We start from the raw sequence: 24,260 nt of genomic DNA, 5'->3' as shown, positions 1-24,260 counted from the left end.
CCCCCCCCTTCTCTTTCAGCAGAGACTATTTTTCTCTTCTTTTAATCCTTTGATTACCTTTTTGATGGTATACCGAGGCAACACATGTTTGTCCAACATAGAAGTGCTTGCAATATTAGAACCATCTTTATTGATGGAAGAGCAGGATGAGGTTTGAATGTTCGACCTTGCTCAAGAAAAGAAGAGACCTTGACCACTAAACGGTAGACTAGAATCATGGCCTTCTACCCATAAAGATAAGAATAAAAATAAATAATGGGTAAAAGAGATGGTACATTACTACAACACAAATTTTTAGTGATAGTCACCCAATGTGTATGTAAAGAAGCACATGATCCAACTATTTCATGACTTGCCAAGAAAATGTGTCAGAAGTTATGACCGTCAATGAGCTCAATAATAATTATAATAAACTACAATAATTAGCAAATGTAAAATCGGGAGATTAAATGATCTGAGTCAATACACATATTTTCAGCAGCAATCAACTAAGTTTTGCGTGAAATAGTTGTACCCTGCGAAGAAAAAGTGGTAGGTGTCCAAAAAGTTGTACAATGACCGTTTAAAATCAACAACATTATTCTTCTTTTCTTTTTATCCTCTGCTTTACTTTATCCAACATAAAAGTGCTTGGCTATCCTAAAAAACCATCTTTTATTCGATGGAAGAGGGAGGGATGACGTTCGAGCCCTCGCATGAGGAAGGAAGAGATCTTCACCACAACACGCTAGGCTAGCGTCTTGGCTTTTCAACCAAAGAGATAAAAGTTAAAAGTAAATAATGGAGGAAAGAACAACGGTACAACTGCTTGACAACTTTCAACAAACGTCATCGCCACAGGGTACAATAATTTCATAGAGAGTCCAGATTAATGCAACCCAGAACTTGTGTTATAGCTATTCAACATCCAAGAGCTCAAGAATTATTTTAACCAATTAAGAAATCAGAAGTTGGAACAACATAAAAATAAGTAAATGTAATATCATATTAAACATAATAATAGTAAGGGCATTAAATCACGGCACAAATTCTTACCGGTAGACACTCAAATCGTACATGAACAAACCAAACAAACTAGCACATCTGCTACACAAAATGTACGCACAACTTCTTTTATGAATTGAGAAACAGCCGCCCTACCCTTTTTGGGTGGATGTCAGGTCTATGTACATCTTCCCCCCCCCCCCCTTCTCCCAACAAACCTTACTCCCGAGGAGGACATATTGGATGTGTTTGATTCGATTTGGTTGTTGGTTTTATAGGCGATACTAATAATAACAATAATAAAGAGAGTAAATGTATAGTGGTCACACCACAAAATTTCAGTAGCATTCAAAAAAATCCAATCTGGCATGAAATAGTTGTACTTGTATGCTGAAATTCTGTAAAGTGGTTGTGTACCATATCTTTCACATAGCATTGACACAAAGTACCTGTGAAGAGCTTGTAAGCAGTAGGCACACTCCTTTTCTGGGAGACCCAAAATACGTCTGATTTTTTAAGACTATACAGCCCCGGATCAATTATAACAGGCTTGGCTCTTTGGTATCTACATGACACCAAAAAAGAGAGGATAAAAGAACAATAAAATTCTGCAGAAATAATATGAAGTATTCGGATTTTTACTTGAAAAACATGTAGAGTACTTTAATCATAAAAAGGGTAAGCAATGCACGTACTCTTTCCAACCAATGTCACTAGTATGCTCGATAAAATTTAGGTCTCGAGGAACAGTTGAAAATGTGTGAAGCAGATCTGTCAAATATATAAAACGAACGTGGGGTGAGACGATGAGGATGGAACCGTGAATAATATATGCACATTTCTTGATTCACAGGCATCGTAGAAAGATCATTCAGCTTCATAATATAGGAACAAACTAGTTACACTTTGACTTTTTAGGTTAAACAGACTTGTTTCAACAAAACTAATACATAATTCTTTATGTTTTTGAGCGAAATACGAAAAATAGAACTATATTGGTGTTAGATGTAACAAAATCATCTCAATCTTTTGGAATTTTTATGACAATAAGTTTGATCTTGGCTGTCAAAATGCGCTTAAAACTGTATCTTTAAGGGGTCAATTTAGCATGCACTCAATTAATCTTTGATGTGATGAATGATGATGAGAGCTAAAATACCAATTAAGCTTCTTCGGATGATACCGATTTAGACACCACTTAAAGAACTTCGGATGCTTGTATAATATAGACCTATATTTATTATATAGCTCATGTGGCCAGCCTTTAGATAAACCGATAAGGTAAACAAACACTTCCTTCTAGAACCCTTACAAACCGAGCAACCTTGGTGCACAAGGACCGACAAGTGGCTTTGCGGCATCTGTTTTTAACCGCAAAGGCCAAAGGCCGATAGAATCGTGAAAGACGCATATAATCAGTGCACAAGGTATAATAACTAATCCAGGGTCAGAAAATGAGGACCGAAAGGGGCATATTAACCTATTAGCTATGCATTCTTCATACTGGATGTTTTCTAGATGATTCAATTGTCAATGAACCAATAAACTGAGAGTTCCCAAAATCCATTCAAGTCGACAAGAATCAGAAGATAATGAAGAACACAAGGAAATCATCCCTACCCATTTTAGGCATTGATTTTATTGACCCTCTAAAGACAAATATTTTCTCTAATTAACGTGACAACACGAAGTTAGGCAATTGCACACATTTAGCCAATCAAAACCATGCGGCCCAATTGTTCGACAGAATTCCTAAATGAAAAAAGATGGTCAAATTATCAAACACGTACCATCTTGGGTAACTAAAGGGTAATCAGAGGCACTCAAATTGATGAACCAATCCCAATCACCACCTTCCTTCAAAAGAATCGCCGCGGCATGAAGCGTATTCGTAACCATGGTAGGTCCTCTATAAGTTACCAAATTAGACCTAGTCACCACCCTAACATTACCCACTTCTTGGAACACAGCCTCGTTGTTCACAAAATCAACAAGCGCCAATCTTTCTTCGGCCGGTGACTCAAGGTCCAGATGCACAACATATTGGTTCAATGGATGGTATAACGCCTTGAGGGTCCTCTTCAATGACTCAACATCGCCACTTGAACCAGAGATCAAGTAAGCAAGTTTCGGTACGGATGAAGCAGGTTTTGTGGGAGAGATGTACAGTTTTGATTCAACAAAAACCGGGTTCTGATGGGTTTTAGATTTTAATGTGGATTGATGAAAAGGGTTTGAAGATGAAGTGAAGAACAGAGAGAAGATGATGAGAATTGAGGAGGTGAGTAGAGACAAGATGAGAGGAAGAAACCATGCTTTCTTTTTCAATGGCTTTATGGTGGTCTCCATTGATGGAAACTTCAAGAGTTGGGATCAAATTTGTGCATTTGGAGACGAAGAATTTGAGGGTTTTCTTGAAGTCTGTTTAGTTGAGAGGATTTAATGCGATTAGGGATTTGGGAAAGTGAAGAATGGGAAAAAGGTGATCTCCTTATATGCGCAAGAGAAAGGAATCTATGGAGTTAGTGCTTATGATGTTGATTATTGCAAGAAAATGGGCACATTGTGGCCTTCGCTCAGTAGTTGAGTGTGTGTGTGAGACTGTGTGTGTTCTTTATGGGGGGTCAAGGTCAACCTCTTTACTTTTTAATTTCAAATTGTTAACTATGAATCAATTCCATTCATCATCTAATTTGATGGTCATCATTTCCCAAGTCAACTAATCTTTATTCTTAAATTCTCAAATGTAATTCAACCATTTGTCATATTTATAACAATGAAAACAACTTATAAATTGAGGGCTATATTCACATGTGAATTGTTTATGAATAATCTACATTTCAAAGTAAGAAAAAGGAAAGCTTTAAGAAGAAAATGCGTTGACTTTGAAGATTATAAGTGGCATTCAAGATGTAGTTTATGTTATTAGTGAACATAACGAGAATGACATTTGGGCAGGGGCGGATCTAAACCCTTAAGGACCAGGGGAAAGGCCCCCAGTCAAAAACCAAAAACGTTTGTTGATTAGCTTAAATTTTCTATGTTTATCCTCGTCTTACATGGTTTCCCCCTAGTTCTATATGCCCATATGCTTGCCTCCCCCAAGTCTCATCCAACATGCCCCCACTCTATTAATTTCCTGGATCCGCCACTGCATCTGGGGAATTTCGGCAAGAAACGAAGTAATCTATGATAAATAGGAGCTTACAGGTGTGGGACTTTGTGTTATAGCCACTGCTTAATTTTATCTCTTGTAGAAAATGTATTGAAGGTATTTGGTTTCTTGTTTGATTGTGATCGTATATGGTAGCAAAACGATGGATACAAGTGATCGAAGGGCTTTTATTACGTGTTAAGAACTTTGGATGTTGTTTATGTTTGATGTGGCAAAAAAATTTGTGTTGGTAATTTTAGGTCAATTATGAGATTTTTTTGTCTAATTACGAGATGTGTAACATTTTGAAACTATGTAATGTTATAACTATTTGAGGGTATAACTGTAAAATTATTGGTTTTCCTTCCTCTACCGTTTAACTCGAGAACAAGGAAAAAAAGTTAACATAAGACTTTCATTTTCTTTCCATCTTGAAACCACTACATAATTTTGGATGAGAGGCTCAAATATGCAAGTTTGAAAATCGAACAAAGGGATCACTTCACTGCCAGTACTGCCAAATTATGGGTCGAGTTTCACCCAATGCTTGGTAACCCATAACATATGCTCGGAAATGTTAAATGCAGAACAATCATCGTAACCTTGATATATATATATATATATATAACCTCTGATGTATTTTTGGGTGGTAATTAATTGAAAAAAGGATGAAAAGTAACAATATTCATTAGCAACCAATTGAGGCATTGAGCAACTTCAAATTTGAGCTTTCGTCCATCGGGCTAAAAGGGAGGGAGGGAGAGAGAATGGAAAAGAGCATAATTAAAAATTCTGTTGTTCGTTAAATAAAGTAACGTTTATTTGTAGTGACACGTCAGAATCACTGAAGTCTCACTAGATTCCTAAATTGTTTGCAAAGTTTGTGTCTAGTCCCCATAATAAAAGTTTTGAAAGATGAATCTTTGTAAAATACTGATGAACCCAAAATCGGTTAATTTCATTTTCCTACAATTTACCTAATATAAATATAGACATGCTTTAATATATAACAGAATTCAAAATACCAAAGGGTGTTTGGCTTAATGGTATCCAGGTTACCGGTAAAGTCCAACCTCTCAAAAAGTCAAATGTTCAAACATTATTAAATATGAGGAGTGTGTTTGAGTTTATTTATATACTGAAAAATACCTTTTTTTCTTAAAAGTAAAATCATAAGTAAAAAAACATTAACGAACAACCATAAATGTGAGTAGAGAGATCCACAAATTGACCGACGTTCGAGGCCGGTCCTAAAATGCTTGGTCCCGTGAGGAGTGATTCCAAACCCAGTTAAAATTGATGGTCCTGTTTTAGTGTCAACTTTTTCTTTTCAAAAGCATGGTCAGTTGGACCTATTTATTTTTATAAGGCTTGAACAAATTAAAAATCAAGTCTGAAGCTATTTAGGAATGTATTTTATCTGAATTATACCGTCGTCAATAGATCTGTTAATATAAAAAGAATATTTTAAAACATTATTAAAATTAATATGTATTATAATTGTTGATTAATGCACCAAATATTATTAAGATATTATCCAAATAAATTTAAGAAATATTTATTAGACATTAACTAAAAGATTAAATATTATACCAAATATGTTACAAAAAAAATTAAATGTTATCCCAAAAATAATTACTGAACATTAATAAATAGTTACTTAACATCATAGCAAAATGTTAAAATATAATATTAAATATAATAAAGATTACCTTCAATTTAAATAGTTAATAAATATTAAACACAAAATGATAATTAAAAGATACTTAACGATTTCCAAACCTTTTATTTAATTTCAGTCCAGTTAGGTAGGACCATAGGATCTCAATCAATCCATGTTTTTAGAAGGCTGGAAAGTGCCTTCAACCACAAGGAAGGGTGGTGTTTGATTGGTTTGAGCTTGACTCTAAAGATCAAAAGAATCAAGAGGTCTCAGGTTCAAATCCAATAAGAAATAAAAATTCCATTATGGCCACGAAGGTTCAAATGCATGAACTCCAGGCTATCTACAAAGCAGGTGGTCACCCTGGGATTAGTTGGCTCGCATAACGGCTTTGATATCCAGGTTAATAAAAAAAGGGCCTTCGAAGGACTACTGATATTGAAATCATACGATTTTTTCTTTTATATACTCTTACGTGCACTGATTAGTCTCTCGGGCGAACACGAATGTCTTGGAGTTATTGCAGGTAAACCTACATGGTCACAAGGGTAAAAGTTTCAGGTAGATGTTGTGCTTTATTGTGTGTGCAAAAGAATTTGTAAATGGCGACTTTTGAATTGGTTAATACAATTTTGTCCAGATACTGTATGTCTGTATCATATGAGAGGCAAAATCAGATATACAATAGTTGGTTAAGCAGCCGACTTAAGAGTCTAGTTCTCATACTAGAAATGTCATACTCGAATCTTCGCCTTTTTCTACAAGTTTATTATTTCAAAACTAACTGTTTTACACATTGAGACACCTCGTTTCATTGTTGAACCTATATCTATATTCTAAAGGTGATCCGGCCATGCCTAACCCAATTTTCTTTTGTCAAACATACCCATTATAACAAATTCAAGCCCTTTTGTATGGGTTTGATAATTTACCCTTACCCGACCTATAAACAGGCGGGCTTGTCCAGGAGCTAACAAGACTAAAAAAAGCGTTTAGCTTTTAAGAAAACGAAATTGTATATAAAATCACAAGTTATATAAAATAATTTAAAATACATATTAATATTTCCAACAGTAAAAATATTAAGAGGGTATTTGGGATTGCTTATTTAAAACAACTTATGTTTTTTTATAAAATTGTTTATTAACTTATGTGGTATTAAAACGGAGTTTTGTTAAAAGTGTTTGGATTAGCTTATAGCGGTACCAAACTGCAATAAGCTGATAATTTTTAATTAGTGTTTGGTAAATTTTGCTTATATCTGTAAAATGACAAAAAATAACAGTCTTCTATATTATTGACTTATAGGAGTGTTTGAGATTACTTATTAACTTATTTATTTTTTAACATATAAAATTTTTATTTTTCATTATTTATAATAATATCTATAACAAAAATTTATATCAATAAGATTAATAATTTATATCAATAAGATAAATAATTTGTATCACTTGTAATTCTTTTCTTTCTACTAGAATGAAAGCTTCATTAAGGTAACGGTAATGCCAAATGATCACTACCAGAGAGCATAACTACAAGCTTCCATATTGAAGATCAGAGCATCAAAAGGTCTTTTTTTGGTGAAAGTGTAATCAGGTATATTGTTCAGTTTGAAATGCATAAACAAATCAAAATCAAATCCTTCCAAAATATTCAAATCTCAAAATCAAAAACCAAAATCCATAATAATATCACCACCCACCAAAATCCATCAGGTTATCATCCACTATCAATTATTCAATCACCACCCACCACCATGAGAAGAACTACCCACCACCATCGAAAGCCTTTAATTGTATAATCGTATTTGTTGTGGGTTAGGGTATCTGTTGTGGGTTAGTGTATCGATCTGCTGTGTATAATCGTATATGTTGTGGGTTAGGGTAGACGATGATGTTTCTGGAGGAGAATAATCGATGAAAAGGGTAGACGACGATGATGATGATGTATCTGTTCGTGAAGATGACTGTTTTGTATGTTATGTTCGTGAAGATATCGAGTTATTCGTGAAGATGTATAGGATATCGATCTATTCGTGAAGATGTAGAGGATATCGATCTATTCGTGAAGATGATCCTCGATCTGTTCGTGAAAGATGGTTATGGAGAAGAGGATATCGATCTGTTCGTGAAGATGGTTCTGGAGAAGATATCGATCTTGTAACACCCATATTTTTACCATGAGAGATGTTACGTAATCTAAAACAGATTCTCTAAAAGCACTCCAAAAATAATGGCTAAATTAAAACTTTAAACCGTTCATAGCGGAAGACTTTAAAAGAATAAATATATAATTTAATGTCAGCCCGTCCCATACCGGGTTCCTTTACAAATTTATCTATCATAGATGATTGCACCTAAATATTGAACTTAAATGGACTAGACAAGTCTCTATGTATGTCCTTCTTTTTTCTTTGTCCAACCTGAAACCTTCTGTCCCTGAGATGCATACTATAGTCAGCTTATAAAGCTCAGTGAATTCATGGTTTGCGTGAGTAAAGATCATTGCACATCATACATTTCAACTTTCAAACTTTGTACCAAATAGTATGCATTTTCTGAAAAACATGTAACACTGAAAGAAAAGGGATCTCATAATTTGTCTGTCGGGTATGAGTCATTTAGTCACTGGCATTCCCTGAGTTGTCCGACCTGCACCTGTCTAGACACTCATTACGGGGTTGTGCCACTTGTCATGTGACTTCTTGGTCAAATGCTCACCCGCTAAAACTGATCATAAAACTTCCAAATGAAATAACATGCTAGAGTCATTTGAAAATGAAATAAACACATAGCATGCAACTAATCATAAAATAACATACATGTAAAATATATCATGTATGTAAACTGAAACATCATGCACATGTACACATTATCATATAAATCATATAATGCTCGAAAATAAATTTATACATATGTATGCATCCCATTGTAAGTCTCATGAAGACTCACCTGATTGCGAKTAGGTTGACTATTGATAGCTCTTAACCGAAAACCTACACATTTCATACCATAATATCTCATTAATAGCGTAATTTTTCTAAAAGTCAAATACGGTCAATCCGACCTGACCTAAAGTCAAACTCCATATCCGAACATCCTAATATGCCTCAAGTAATTTCATTTGGCTCCCTCATTAAAATCCACGTGGGTCAAACGTGTCAAAAATCATCTCTTGGTTAACTCGGTCAATCCCGACTAACTATAGTCAAGCCCCAAGTCTAAAACTCGATGGCGTCCATAAAAAAACATTTTAATATCTTATAATCCCATCTCTAAATTAAAGCGTCTTAATAATTACTTTACTCAAATTGCGGCGCTTAAATCATCAAAACAATTTAATGATTTATATAAGCATCCTCCTTAGAAATTAAACAATTAACTAATAATTAATATTTAAAAATAAATAAATAAATAAATATTAAATACTAATTCAGTTTAATATATTAACTAATTTAGAAATTAAATTAATTAATTAATATAAATTAATTAACTAAAATAATTAACTAAATCTGAAATTCATTAATTTGGATCAATTAACAAAATCATATAACTTAATATTCAAATTAAGCCCTAAAAATATAGATTTTCTTTTGTTAAAACACTAAGGGCTTAAAATATAGTCCAATAAGTATTTTTGGGCCAACATTAGTAAAATAAAAGAGAAAGCCCAAAAAAAAGGTGGCTCAATCAACAAACCAGCGGCCAAACAGAGGGTCACGCCGGCAGCCGGAAAACAGGCCGTTTGGCCTTGTTTCTTCATTGTTTTCGATGATTTTTTTTACAAAATCTCTAGAAAATGATTTTCCTCAACCATAGGAACAAAAATCAACGAAAACTATCAAGTATTGAGTCTCATACGCTCGTTTAAAGTTACGGTTTTAAAACCACTCGAAAATCAGTAAAAAAACTCAAAATTGAACATTCAAAACTAAAATCTGAGACATAAGGCTACTAAGGTTTCATATAGGACCTAAAAATGAAGCCATCCATATAAAGAACTCGAAATTTGGTTGAGTATTTTACCTCCAATCGTCAATAAACGAAGTTTTTCGAACCCGAACTTCGACCTCCGATTTCTCTTTCGAAACTCAACGAAAATTCGGTTTTCTTGAAGCAAAAATGTAGAGCAAAGTGTTGCCTACATGTATATGTAATTTTTTGTCGTAATAGTTGAATATTCAGACCAATAGAAGGCTTCCAACGAAATGTCGTTTTCGCGTTTCTGAATTTGCAGATCTGATGCATATTTACAAAACAGGTCCTTCTGGTTTGGACCTGTTAACATCTGACCCAATCCTGAACTATTATAAAATAGCATTCGGCCCCCTGGCTCTATTACTTTTGACATCTTTACACATTTCACCCCTAATATGACATTTTCCTTCATTTTTAATCCAATTTTCAAATATATTTACATTTTTTTTCCAATGAAATAAAACTCATTTTATTTTATTTTCCTTGTTCTTTTTGCTTTCTAATTTATTTATTTACCTCATTTTGGGGTGTCACATATCTGTTATGGTTCTGGAGGATATCGATATGTTATGGTTCTGGAAGATGTATTTGGAGATGAGGATATTGATAAAAGGGTATTACACAAGGTTAAAATGATAAACTGGTAATAAATTGATTTTCATAAGTCAAGAAGAATTAACTTATCAAAAACTGCTTATTACCGGTTTGGCACCGATATAAGCAATTTTTTTTTCTTACCTAAACACTAGAAAACAGCTTATCTCCGGTGCCAGATTGAAATAAGTTAAAAAGCGTTTCGATAAGCAATCCCAAACACCCCCTAAGAAAAAAGGGATAATTGATATATTTGAGGGAATATATCTGTAGATTAGTCCTAACACTTCCACTTGCATACCTTTATCTAATTACAGATTTGGTCCCTACATTTGCAGACCATGTTCAGAATTTTTAAAATTTAGAGAGAAAAATAGTTAAGATGTGAATCCAAAATCTGAAAATGACTGTTTCTATTTATTTTTCTTTATAAATTCAATCCATATTATTTGTTTGTTATAGTAGCTTATTATCATGCATGCACTCATAACAAAAATATAACAAAAATATAGGAAAAGTCTAAAAAAATCCAATCAACTTTTACATTTTGAATGGTTTAGTACCTAAACTTTTTTTAATAAATATTATTAAATTTCCTCTTTTTAAATGATCAAGTTCTTAAACTATTTTTTTAAATGAAAAGACACTAAACTTTCTCATTTTGAATGATTAATACCCTGAATTTTTTTTATAAATAAACGATCGAACTTTTGCTATTCATTAAAATTAACTTTTTTGAGTTAAAAGTATGTAGGTAACCAATTTCTAAAAATGTGGTGGTTTATTTATTAAAAAAATATTCAGTAACTTGATCATTCAAAATGAGAAAGTTTAATAGTTTTTTTTTCATTCAAAAAAACAGTTCGGACACTTGATCATTAAAAATGAAAAAATTAAATGTTTAAAAAAAAAATTAGAGACTAAACCATTCAAATCAGAATAGTTGGTTGAGTTTTTTTAACATTTCTCCCAAAATATTTGTACGTAATTAAATCAAATTAGTTATTAAATTTTATTAAAAACGTTACATTATAAAACATAACCAAACAATACACCATGGATTTTAAGAATTAGAATATTTTTTTCTATAAACAATTGGTTAAGAGAGAGCATTGTGATAAACTGGTTATCGGTTATAAAGCTCGGGGATGTTTTGAAAAGTGATGGAAAGTTGAGGGGGTTAAATTGTTTATGTGTTTAAATTGTTTTTAAACTCTCATCGCCTCTTTATAATTATGCATAATATTATGGTAAGTGTTTAAGAAAAAGGAAGAAAACAAACTGTGTAGGTATTCTTGAGACCAAGCAAACAGAACCGAAAGGGAAGCTAGTTGAAGTAGTTTTTTATGTGATTATATTTCTTAAATTTGTTGATGTTCATCTTCATATCTTCATCTCCGAGAATTATAAGGTGAGTTTATTTACAAACTTTTATTTTATGATGTTAAATTTGAACTTTATGGTTCTTTATGTAACACCCTAAAAATTTATGATTCATAAAATAAATAAATGTTAAGGGTTAAATTTTAAAGAGTAAACGACATACGGGATAAAAGTGTCAATACTCGAAAAATATGATTTTATTGCAATAAATAAAATCAATATAAAAAGGAAATGAAACATTTTGTATTTAATTGATTTGGGATGAAAATTCAGAAAGAAAAACAAAAGGGACTAGTTCTGCCAAAAGTAGAAAACTAATTTGGAAATCATTGAAATTTGGGAAATCATTCCCCAAATTCACATTTTTCCTATTCTAGAGACCATTTGATGATCTATAAATTGGACTTTTCGGCTAAAATTTTGTGGAGACGTTCCTAAGGGTGTAAAAGAGTAAACGTCTTTGGAATTCGAGATTTCATCAAGAAACGAGAGAGATATCGAGTTTGAAGCGGCATAGAGTCATTCCGCACAAAAACGACGATTGGAAGTAAAATACTCAACCAAAATTGATGTATGATATATGGTTGGTTTCGTTTTTCAATTATCTTTTTGTTGGTACAAGTATCATGGGCTATGGTGGCTTGTACGTCGAGCGGTTTAGGCTAGAAGCTGCTGTGGCGGCGGCTCGACGAGATTCGGGTACAAAAACTCAAAATACGAGTTTAATATTGAACCATAGGGGCTGTAAAATTGGATACGATTTGGGATTAATATCGTATATAAGTTTTTGTTAAAAAGAGATTTGAGACTCGTTTATTTACTTGGATTAATTGTTTCAATTAAGTTGGTCAAGATTTGGACATCAATTGTAAAAGTTATTAATTAATTGGAGTTTCATAATTAAATTATAAGAAATAATTTAAGAACTTATTTCGGGAGTTGCGACTAGATAATTGTAGGATCGGACGTTTTTATAACAAGAATCGTATATAATTAAATGTTGGGTTTAATACGTCGTAATTTATTTTGGAAGTGAAAAGAATTCCATTGGGGAGGAGGGTATATGGCGACGAGGTATGCTTGGGGTTGACCCGTTGACCATTCTTACCCCAAAGTTGACCAATTTGACTTTCGGGTTGACTTTTTGGGGAAATGTCAATACTCTAATTATTGAAATATAATTACATGTTATAGGATATTACTCAGGGACGAGGTTTAGCCAAACAGAACTATTCAGGTGAGTATTCATGAGACTTTAACTGGGATGCATGCTTATGTACAAATTATTTGAGCATTACGATATTTTTTGGGTTTATTACATGTATATGAATTATTATTGTGAGTTGCATGCTATTTGTTTACATGTTTTTTTTTAAACATCAATTAGCATGTTATAAAAGAATTAATATTTTTGTCGGGTATGTGAAGGGGTCAAAAGTCATAAGGGATGGCACATCCTACGGATGGGTGACCGGACAAGGGATAGCCGTGTAACCCGGGGAAGTGTCGATGACGCTAAGACTTTAACCCGACGAGAAATTAAGAGATCTCATTATTATTTCAAAAGGGTTTGAAACAAATGTGCATATTATTTTATTTGGGGCATTGTTTGTTTTATGCATGATGAGGTGTGTATGATTGTGTACAAAAACCATGAACTCACCGAGCTTTGTAAAGCTGACTATTAGTATGCATCTCATGTGCAAGAGGTTCGAGGGTGGACAATAGCGAGGTTCTCTCCTAGATAATTATATTATTATATTTCAGATGTTTAGGTTTATGCTTAAACTCATTTTGTAATGTAACCAGGTATGGGACGGGTTAGCGTTGAGCTATAAATTTTAATTGAATTTGTAAGACTTCCGCTGTAATAAGGCTTTATTAGCCACTATATTTTGGGGTTATTTATTGTTATTTAATGAGAATGATGTGACACAACTTATGGTGAAAATGAGGGTGTTACACTTTACGTGTGAATTTTGAACTGAGTTTATGCTATTTTTAGCATGATGTTGGTATTTTGATATGAATATATCATGTGATTGGAATAAGGATGGCATATCAAGGAGTAATGTATTTTGGTTAAGGGTGACATATCAAGGAGAAGTGTATTTTGATTATAAGAGTGACATATCAAGAAGAGATGTATACCAGGATAAGTGTGGCATAATCAACGGAATTTGCAAACTGGGTTTTTGATCAAGTTGTTATATGTTGTTGCATTCTTATGATGCAATGACTTTGAGTTGCTACATTTCTGTGATGTGATGACTTGAGTTATCGCATTCTATTGATGTGATGAATGGTTTTTATCGCATTCTTGTGATGCGAGAAATATGTTTGCAAGGATGCGACAAGATGAACTTATCGCATCCTATTGATACGACAAGTTGGGTTATCGCACCTATATGATGTGATGAGATGAAGTCCTCGCATCAGTGTGTTGCGAGAAAATAGGGTTGTTTCACCCATATGATGTGAGGAATTTATGTATTTACCTATATGATGCGATGAGTTTTATCATAATACAATAAATGAGTTACTAGGCTATTTGATGCAATAATAGAATAATGTCTCATCATTTTGATGAGACAAGAGAGATTTGTTTTATTAAAATGTTGTTTATTTGTTATTGATATAAATATGAGTTTATAGAAGTGTTTCTTGATTATTACCCTGTAATAGCAAACAAAGGGATTTCTCACTCGATCTCAAAGTCTAACTCTTATTTTGATGTTTTGAAAACGTGCATTACAGGTCGGACACAACCAGATGATAAGGGAAAAGGAAAATTATGAAGAGTTATATTTGCTTGCATGGAAATATGGAATGATGTGTTATCCTCAGTTTTTGGAATACTTGTTATGTGTACAGGTTTTGTATAGAGATTTTGTACAAAAATTTGATAGCTACTTATAATGTAGCTTTTGTAGATATTGAGACAAATGTGTAAATTATATTTCTTGAGATATGGAAATATATGTTTATATACAAATTTGTGGTCTTTGGGTGTTACAAACATTTCCAACTGATTTCCCAAAATTTAGAACTAAAAGTCAAAATCCTTAGAAAAAAATTACATTTATCTCCAACAGATTTCTCATTTTAAAGAATCCAATATTGATTATAATATTAAAATATTTCATTCGTCTATTAAAATATTATTTCTCTCTCTAAATATTTATTTCAAAGTTTCCTATGAGTTGTCTCAATTGGTAATCATTTTTGGGTTGTTCTCCATTTGGAGAAAAACCCTTCTCTCACATACTTTATTCATTTTGGAGATAGTTTTGGGAAAGCTGTTGAAGCAAAATATTGACTTAAAATTCACATTTTCTCCATTTTCTTCATTTTGAATAAGTTGTTAAAGATGCTCGAACACATTTATGGAACGAATTGAACTTTTTTAACTCTGATTTATTTATATGAAACACAAAATTGTTGGATCGATTATTGTCATCCATTTTGGATATATACCATTAGTTAGATAATACTAATTCATATCATATTTTTTTCCTTAAATGACATATATTATATATAACGAGTAAGTTATGTATCATTATATTTGTTCGTGTTATAATATATATGTCAGTGTTATGTTTTATATAAATATGTAGTTGTATTTCCATAAAACTTTTAAATAAGTTTGAAACATCAAAATGAACTTATTATATATCATCTATTAATTTATAATGTAATACTAGAAGGATACTCGTACAATGAAGCGATATATATCTCAACTTTAATGTTTCGTTTTTTTTTCTCAGCCGGTGTTATAATACAGTTTTAGTTGGTTTTGGAAAAACGATAACATTTTTATTTTTAAATAAAATATAAATATGAAGATATAACATAAAAATTTGAAAAAAAAGTTATATGTATTAGTACCAAACTAACTATTTGATTTTTTTTTTTGTGTATTTCTTTAATTCATTATTTTATTTTTTAATTTGATAATATAATTTTTTATAAAGATAATAGTTAAGTATTTTGTTAGAATTCAATGATTACTCTAATTATATTTTAGATTTTTTATATTTAAAAAATGAGATGTTTATCTGCAGTTAGGTACACGAATTTGAACATGAAGTTTTAATAAGTTGTATTTACGCACAATTACTTGTAATCTTAAATTTTAAGTAATATGCCTGAATAAACAATACTTCATGCATAAGAAATTGTTTTTAAAAGTTTTTGTCAAATGTTTTATAATATAGTATAGATTAACAAATATTATAACCAATATATCATTTATGATAATAAACTCAAACTACATAAATATAAAACTTGAAGGACCAGATTTTAGTCGATGATCTCGTAATAGTTCTCTTCCCCTTGAGGACGATCACAACTAAATAATCTTTTTGCAAAAAAAATCGATTGTACCAAAAACAGTCTCCAACGATATGCAATTAAAAGTAACAAAGGGCCATAAAAGCATAGAGGCAGATAAACTGTTTTTTCATAAAAACAAGTACATCGATGAAAATTGTATGATTTTCGAGCATCACAAAATTCGATCGAAGATTAATCATGTTTCATTGAAACCCTCAACCATGTTTACTTTGATCAAGCATTCGTTTTGAATCGATAATACAACGAAGATGGTGATGATGAACAAACTCAAAAAATACACGATATCATCAAAATGGAATTAACTTTTTTTAACTGTCGGGATGCACAACAATCTGAGGGCACTTCGACTAATTTTATGTGTCCTAGAAACAAAATCTTCCAATGGATCTAAGTGAAATCAAATTATTGCAAAAGGGTATGACACTACCCACGACTATTATAAATGAGGTAAATTGCATGTCGCTAGCAAGGTTAGGTTAGGTTGGTGGTATCTGGAGTCGAACCCCAAACCTCTCATTCTCTTGACAAAGCCACTCACCTCTTTATCCACTAGGATAATAACGTCGATCTCCTTTATGGGAAATTTGGCGTATAACCCATACCAAGATATGTATGATAACACCAAGAGGCTCAAACCTGACTAACGAGTCGTTTACCAAATGTTTATCATGCCGGCAACACTACCACTCTTTCTTATCTTGTTGGATAACATACTTGGGCACACTATAGGAAAACTGGGTATTCCCGGCGAAAAAATCCGCCAGAAAAATACTGGCGGATTTCCGGCGGACAACAGAAAAGTCAACTTCCGTTGACTGCGGCCAAAAATCCGCTAGAAAAACGTCTCTATTTATATTCTAACAATATTTCTGGTGGGTTATACAAATTAAATATTTATGAAATTATTAACTATAATTACAATAAGTTACCGGCGGATTTTCGACGGCTTTTTGATTAATTTTTTAAGATTAACGTCCGCCGGTAATTCGTCGGAAAATAATAAAAATTAAAAATTATTATTTTAAATTACCTGCGGATGTCGTGGCCGCCGGTAATTTAAGATAATAAATTCTTCAAGATTTTTAAATATATATATATATATATATATATTATTTTTCGGCAGATTTTTGATTTTTTTTTTCCGTTTTTCATACTTTAGGTTTTATATATATGTAAAATATTACATATATTCCACATGGTATGTATAGTGGATAATAATTCTCTTATCGAGTCCAACACACACACATACATGTATGCAATACATACTTATATACAAACACATTATCCGATATCATTGTTATTATTGGACTCTAAAACTATTAAAAAGGTCTTATTTGGTTTTAATAGGTCTTAGTTGAGCCCAATACACACCACATGCTCATATGCAATATATGTTTTCTCACAAACACGAATTAGGCTTTAATGTATGTTAATTCGGCTTTAATGGTTCTATTGGACTTTAATGGTTCTTATTGAATTTTTTACTTGATCTATTGGATTTATTTGCTCGTATTGGGTTTTTATGGATCTATTGGGCTTTATTTGATTGTATTGGTCTTTAATGGACGTTAGTTACTTAGTTGTGCTTTAATGGATATATTGAGCTTCAATGGATCTATCGGGCTTTAATGGATCTATTGGGCTTTAATAGATGTGAGTTGGACTTTAACGGTTTTATTGAACTTTAATGGATCTATTGGGATTTAATAGATATATTGGGCTTTATTTGATCGTATTGGGCTTCAATGTCTATTGGGCTTTAATGAATCCATTGGACTTTAATGGATGTTAGTTGGACTTTAACATTCTATTGAACTTTAATGGATACATTGGGCTTTATTTGGTCGTATTAAACTTTAATTGATCTATTGGGTTTTAATTGGTCTTATTAGACTTTAATGGATATATTGGGCTTTATTTGATCGTATTGGACTTCAATGGATCTATTGAGTTTTAATGGATATTAGTTGGACTTTAATGAATCTATTGAGATTTAATGGATATATTGAGCTTTATTTGATCATATTAGGCTTCAATGGATCTATTGGGCTTCAATGGATCCATTGGGCTTTAATTGATGTTAGTTGGGCTTTAATAATTCTATTGAGCTTTAATGGTTTTTATTGAGTTTTTACCGGATCTATTGAGCTTTATTTGATCGTATTGGGCTTCAATAAATTTATTAAGCTATAATAATAATAATAATAATAATAATAATAGATTTATGTATATATATATATATATATATATATTGATATGGTAGTAGGTTGTCATTTATATGCCCATAGACATGATGTAAAAAAAAGATTAGGTATTTGATTGCTTGATATTATTTATTATTACATGGATGGTGCAAAATGTTGTCCCTATGCAATCTCCATTTACTTGTAGCTTTTAGCATGGACGATCCAAGCCATATATTGTTGATAATTAATGGCAAAATTGGGGTGATTGTAAGGATGATGGAGAGTATGATGCAATGCATTACTTCATTAATTGGAAATGTGTATGAAATATAAGGATTTGACATGTTTATTATAATGTGTGTTTTTTTTAATGGATTCATCATTTAGATTTTATGTTTATGAGTAATTTTAATTTTAATTTTCGTCTTTAGAACGAAATAAAAAAAAAAGAACATAAGAAGACCGTTACGTCTTCAATGTTTGTTTTTTGGTCGATATTGCACACCTCGATTTGACCAAATTTACATCTTCAATGAAGAAACCTCCAATTTTTAAAAGAAAAGAGAAAAATATAACATATTTATTGATGATACTCTAACATATATAATTACATAATGCCATTGCCAACTTTCAATCAAATTTTGAAAAGTTAATAAAATACCCCCAATTGGGCCTTGTCCTCCCTCACGTTTTCATATTATCATCCACATAGCTTTGTTTCTTCTGCTTGAAATTTTGAAAAGTTATTAAAGTATCCTCACGTTTTAATAAAGTACCCTTAATTGAACTTGAAGTATCGTCGGATGAAAATATGGATAAGGAACGGGTTTTCCAGGAAAATGATAGAATAACCCAAGCTGGGGGGAAACGAAGATGTGCAAGAACTCATTCATCTTGTCATAGGGGAAGACGACATCGAAGTTGCCAATGATCGTCGCAACAACTGGCATGTTGATGAGAATAGTGATGAAGAAGAGGAGTTCCAAGACTCGGATAGTGACTCTGACGACGAAGAACTTGACTTGTCTGATCACTCCTCAGATGATTAAATACTATGTTAATTCTAGTCTTAGTAAACTTTGTCTAGTAGTTTTAAATCTTTATCGTTTCCATGTTTTAAATCTAAGTAAACTACTATTCGACTTTTGTTATTGTGTGGAATCTAACATTGTGTTGTATATTTGAATTATTGTTGTATTTTTTCCAACGTGGCTTTGTAGGAAAAATCGACAATGTCGTGTACTCGGATTACCGATAGAGGTACTGGAAGTACACCTAGTCGCGGTACGGGTAGAGCCTCTAGAAGTATTTTGGCACACTCGGAGGAGATATGGTAGCGCTGCTCCGGAGCCGCTTCCACAGCAGCGGACAGTCATTGGCATTCGCAGCAAAAAGTAATACATTTATATATTTTAATTGATAAAAATAACTGTTCTTTGTATGGATGCTAATTCAATATTATTTATATAGCTTTAGTGACACCAGAGTCATCCATCAGATCACCAAGATAAACCAAGAGTTGCTTGATAAACCAAGAGTTGCTTGACAGGCCATGGATCACTTGGGAAAAAATCCCTAGGGATGTGAGACGTCGAATGTTAGAGCGGTTCCAGGTTCATAGTATATATTCAACTTATTATATTTTTGCAAAATAAAATTGAGCTCAAGAATTGACTAAACTTTTACGTACAATGCTACTACACTTGGGATCCGGCTTTGGACGCCATTCAAGAGACATGGGAGAGAAGCCATATAATGACAACTTGAGTGCCACGAGGAAGAAATCTGGAGAAAAAGCAAAGAAGAATGGGTATCCTCAATACGATGAAACCGACCCACGCCAGGATATGAATGTGTTGAAGAACTTCCCCCGAGTTGGATCTCTTCAGATGTGTAGAGCCAGATGGTCGATCGTTGGGACAATGACAATTGGAAGGCTATTCTCGGGGTGGCGTGTGAGAACCGTGATAGCCAAATTGCGGTACACACCGATGGTTCGATCCCATTTTCAGAGCACGATACTCACCTGCTAGGACCTAAAACCCTTACTTTAGTAGCTTGATTTTTAATATGTTATAATTAACACATGTTCGTATTATTTGACATTTGTAGACACAGGCAAAAGACGACGTGCCATCGACCATTGTAGAATTGTTCGATTATACACATAAGAAGGGGTCAAATGGAGAGGCCGCATCTTTGGATTATGGGGGGTACGTGACCTCTAAGTGTAGCCAGGTTATGGTAAGTATCTATCTATTTTAATGTTTATAATTGAGTACGTAACCATCTATCTAGTTTAGGTTGCCATTAATTGTTGGGCAAACATTCGAGTCGTTTAAATTAAAATCTAAGTGTGTGTGTGTGTGTATCTACTTTGGGTTGTCATTTGTTGGGCAAACATTAGGATTGTTTAAGATAAAAATTTCATATGTATCACTATTTAGTTTAAGTTGTCATTTGTTGGGCAAACGTTAGTATTGTTTTGCTAGAAATTTTGTATGTATCATTATTTAGTTTAGGTCATCATTTATTGGAAAAACGTTAGGATTGTTTTAGTTGGAAATGTTCCATTTACCGCTGTTATGCAGTTGAAATTGACTTGTAATCTTTTTTAAACCATAAGATGACTATTCAATGAGTCTCACCCAAAGATACGACGATGATCCCTCCACCTATCCCTTAGTTGATACAGAGTTGTGGGAACAGGCAGTTGGAGGAAGCAAGAAAGATCGTCTATTTGGGTACAACCAGGATCCCAATTGGGTCTTGACAGGGAACTCCACACAGGGTGGTCCATCGTCTTCAGTTAACCGAGTGTGTGCCTCTTTTTCTTTGATAATATTTATCGATTTAGTTTATAATTCATATTAAATATTATAACGTTTTCTTTATATATAGGAAATTGACACCTTAAGGACCCAGGTTAGAGATTTACAGGAATGGACGGAGGAGAAGCTTTGACGGGTGGAGGAGGAGTTTTGGCGGGCAGAGAAGGAGGAGCGTCGACGGATGTTGGAGGAGAGACGGGATAAACAACTTGAAGAGATAACTGGTTTGGTCAAGCAGGTCAGTCAATCTCAGTAGTTCCCGCCGTCACAGTAATGAATATTTGTTTGTTTTGGAACAATTTAGTTTTTGTTTGAAACAATTTTGTGCTACTTTGGTAGGGATAATTGTATTGGACATTTCTTGTTTTTTAGTTTAATATATGATATTTAGCGGCATTTTATCTTTTTAGTTTTTTTTAATATTTACAGGATTTACATGTTTTAAATACAGGTTTTTTAGGTTTTAAACATTTACAGGAAAATTATTTTCTACAGTTGGGTGATTTTTCGGCGGATAAATCCGCCGGAAATATTTACAGAATAAAAATAATAACTTTAAAAATTAAATTAAATTTCCGACGGATTTATCAGCTAGTAATTTAATTCGTTTTTTTTAAATCTTATGAATAATTTCTTAATTTAATTAAGATATTTTAAATAAATTCAAAAAAAGTCGGCTAATTTCCAGCGGCCATTTTTCACCGAAAAACCAAAAATCCGTCGGTAAATATGTTAGAAAAAAATCAGCGCCGCCTCATCTTTCGGTATCCGTATCCACCGGAAACTCTGTTTTACGGCGGATATGATCGCCAGAAAAGATGATCAGTTTGGTGGTTCCATCAAAATGGATTGTTCGTAACAGTCTCTTACTCGGTAAGCGCTAATAGAGTAAGAGTCTTCTCCCTCTCTTACCAAGGAAGAACCTCGGTTATTGCCATGACTATTACTGGATAAGATTAACGGTTCTTTCCATACTCACCTAGTAAGGTAAATGATCCAGTATGCGTTTACGTGGTAAAAATTTGGTAAACAACCCCCCAACTCTCCAATTTAGAGTGGAAGTACCAAGTCATCAATCACCTCATTATTTGCTTAAAAACGCATCTATATTCTTACAAAAAAGTGTATTGTTCATCAAAAGAATATCCTTCTTAGACTGAAAATGAGCGAAAGACAAACCAACACATGCATCATAACCATGTCACTTATAACAAATTTGATTGATTTATTGTATCATCAACGGTAAAATGTTACGAGATCGAGGGAATAAAACTCATATCAAATAAGCCCAAAGAGCTAATCCTTATTAACCATACAATACACATACCTTATAGAGCTTCTTGATCGGACTCAAAATGCACCTTATTTCCTGATGCCCAAACCAAGTTAGGTGAACCAAACCAAAGCAAGCAACGACTAATTAAGGGCGCCTATATGCAATGGATTGAGGGTGCGCTAAAGGTTCTTAATTTCCAAACGTCATCTCAACTACCAGACTCGTTCTTCTTTGTTGCATTATCGACTTTGCTCTCATCCAACAACCTTGCAGCCTCGTTATCCAGCTTCCTTTCTGCTTCCCTAGCCTTAAGTGCCTGTAACTTGGCATGATTATAATAAGCAACACCTAAGAAAGCAATCGCATAACCGAGGAGATTAATAGGAGTGACGGTATCCTTAATCACAGACCAAGAAAACGCAATCAACAACCAATCTTTGACAACCCCAGCCACATTCATAGTCAAAGCAGAAGTCTTTCCAACAAGCAAAAACACAGCAAGATTCAATGCAAAAGCACAGAAAGAATTGGTACCAAATACCAAGTAATCGAAATGGAAACTTGAAGCCTCACTTAACACTGGGTATTCCACAATCATCCATGGAACAGACAAGAAAACCAAACAACAAGGGGAAACGTAGTAAAGAGAAGTAATGGGATTAAACGTAATACCCTTTGAGCTCAATAAGATTTGAATCAAAACCAAACGAGTAGCCTCAAAAGCAACTGCCCCAAGCTGTAATGTAACACCCCATGCATTGAATTGGGCTTCGCCATATGCTGCAACTGCAACACCGGCGGAGATTGATAACATATTCGTCATGGTTTTGGCTTTAAAGCTTTCCTTTTTTAACAAAACGCCAATGGAGTAAACGGCAACAGGCATCAAGGCTTTAAGCATTTGAATAAAGGAAACAGATAGATAAATATAGGCGGAATTAGAAAGCCATAAGCTAAGAGAATAGAGCAAACCAATTGGGACGACAGATGTGATATAAACGTCACGAGTCATCTGAACTGGTTCGACGACTTTCAAGATGCTAACGAGGATGTAAGCTAAAGAAGAACAGAAACCCATGTGGATCATGGTGAGTGAGATAGGGTAAGGCCAATTGTACATCTTGCGATCGAGGATGTACTTGTTGTAGATGATGACGGTGAAACTGAGGAAGATCCATATGGCGACATAGGTGTAAGAAAGAATTATGTTTTTTAATACGCCTTCACTCAAGGCTCCTCCTTTCCCCATGGATGTACGTGATAGGATTTTGATTCAGATAGAAATCCCTTACCCTAATTTGCCGATTGTCACTGTATCTTCTTGGAGATTTGCGATTGTTTGTGTGATTAGGTTTTCAGTAAGAGAAACGCGGAAAATCGTTGCGTTTTCATAACAATCATATACGGCCAAGAGGGCATAATTTCCTAAAATGAATAAAAATAGTCCATTGTTTTCATATTTCATGTTTTCTATTGGTAGAAGGTATAATTTCCAAAAATAACCCCTTAAAGTTAATAAATTAAAATTTTAACCCCATTATTACAAAACTCATAAAATGACCTTGAGTTACCCTGTTAGCACCGTTATGTACGTACATGGACCCTTTTGTAATTAATGAAAGTTACGATTTAAAAAAAAAAATCTAGAGGTTGGTCCCACCCATATGCACCACGCACCCTTTGGTGCATAAGGGCCCCACAATTAATAAAAATAAAATATTTATTTTTAATTTAATTTTTTTTTAAAAATTCTTAATTTGTTAATGAATTTAATTTATAAATATTTTAATTTTTTTACCTTTATTTTTTTTAAATTATAAATTTTCTTAGAATTATAACTTTTTTTTTTACAAATT

At 33.1% G+C, this 24,260-nt stretch overlaps 2 protein-coding genes across 2 annotated transcripts in view; both read right to left on the bottom strand.

Moving 5' to 3' along the window:
* Positions 1-3,553, bottom strand: part of LOC112506956 (beta-glucuronosyltransferase GlcAT14B-like) — a 5,255-nt gene extending 1,702 nt beyond the window's left edge. The window contains exons 1-3 of the mRNA XM_025111306.1: positions 2,775-3,553; positions 1,680-1,755; positions 1,434-1,549 (exon numbers count right to left, since the gene is read on the bottom strand). Coding sequence (XP_024967074.1) covers positions 1,434-1,549; positions 1,680-1,755; positions 2,775-3,333 — 751 coding nt within the window. The 5' untranslated portion in view covers positions 3,334-3,553. The remainder of the gene's footprint in view (positions 1-1,433; positions 1,550-1,679; positions 1,756-2,774) is intronic.
* An 18,967-nt stretch (positions 3,554-22,520) lies between these two features.
* Positions 22,521-23,673, bottom strand: LOC112508011 (probable sugar phosphate/phosphate translocator At5g25400). The gene has a single exon (XM_025112790.1). It carries the CDS (start codon positions 23,651-23,653, stop codon positions 22,613-22,615), a length of 1,041 nt encoding a protein of 346 aa, XP_024968558.1. The 5' UTR covers positions 23,654-23,673; the 3' UTR covers positions 22,521-22,612.
* Positions 23,674-24,260: the final 587 nt, after the last annotated feature.

This window comes from Cynara cardunculus, assembly GCF_001531365.2.
Source record: "Cynara cardunculus var. scolymus isolate 2C chromosome LG 2, CcrdV1, whole genome shotgun sequence".
In the NCBI taxonomy this organism is placed as follows: Eukaryota; Viridiplantae; Streptophyta; class Magnoliopsida; order Asterales; family Asteraceae; genus Cynara; species Cynara cardunculus.
This window is presented reverse-complemented; position numbering and strand designations above follow the sequence as displayed.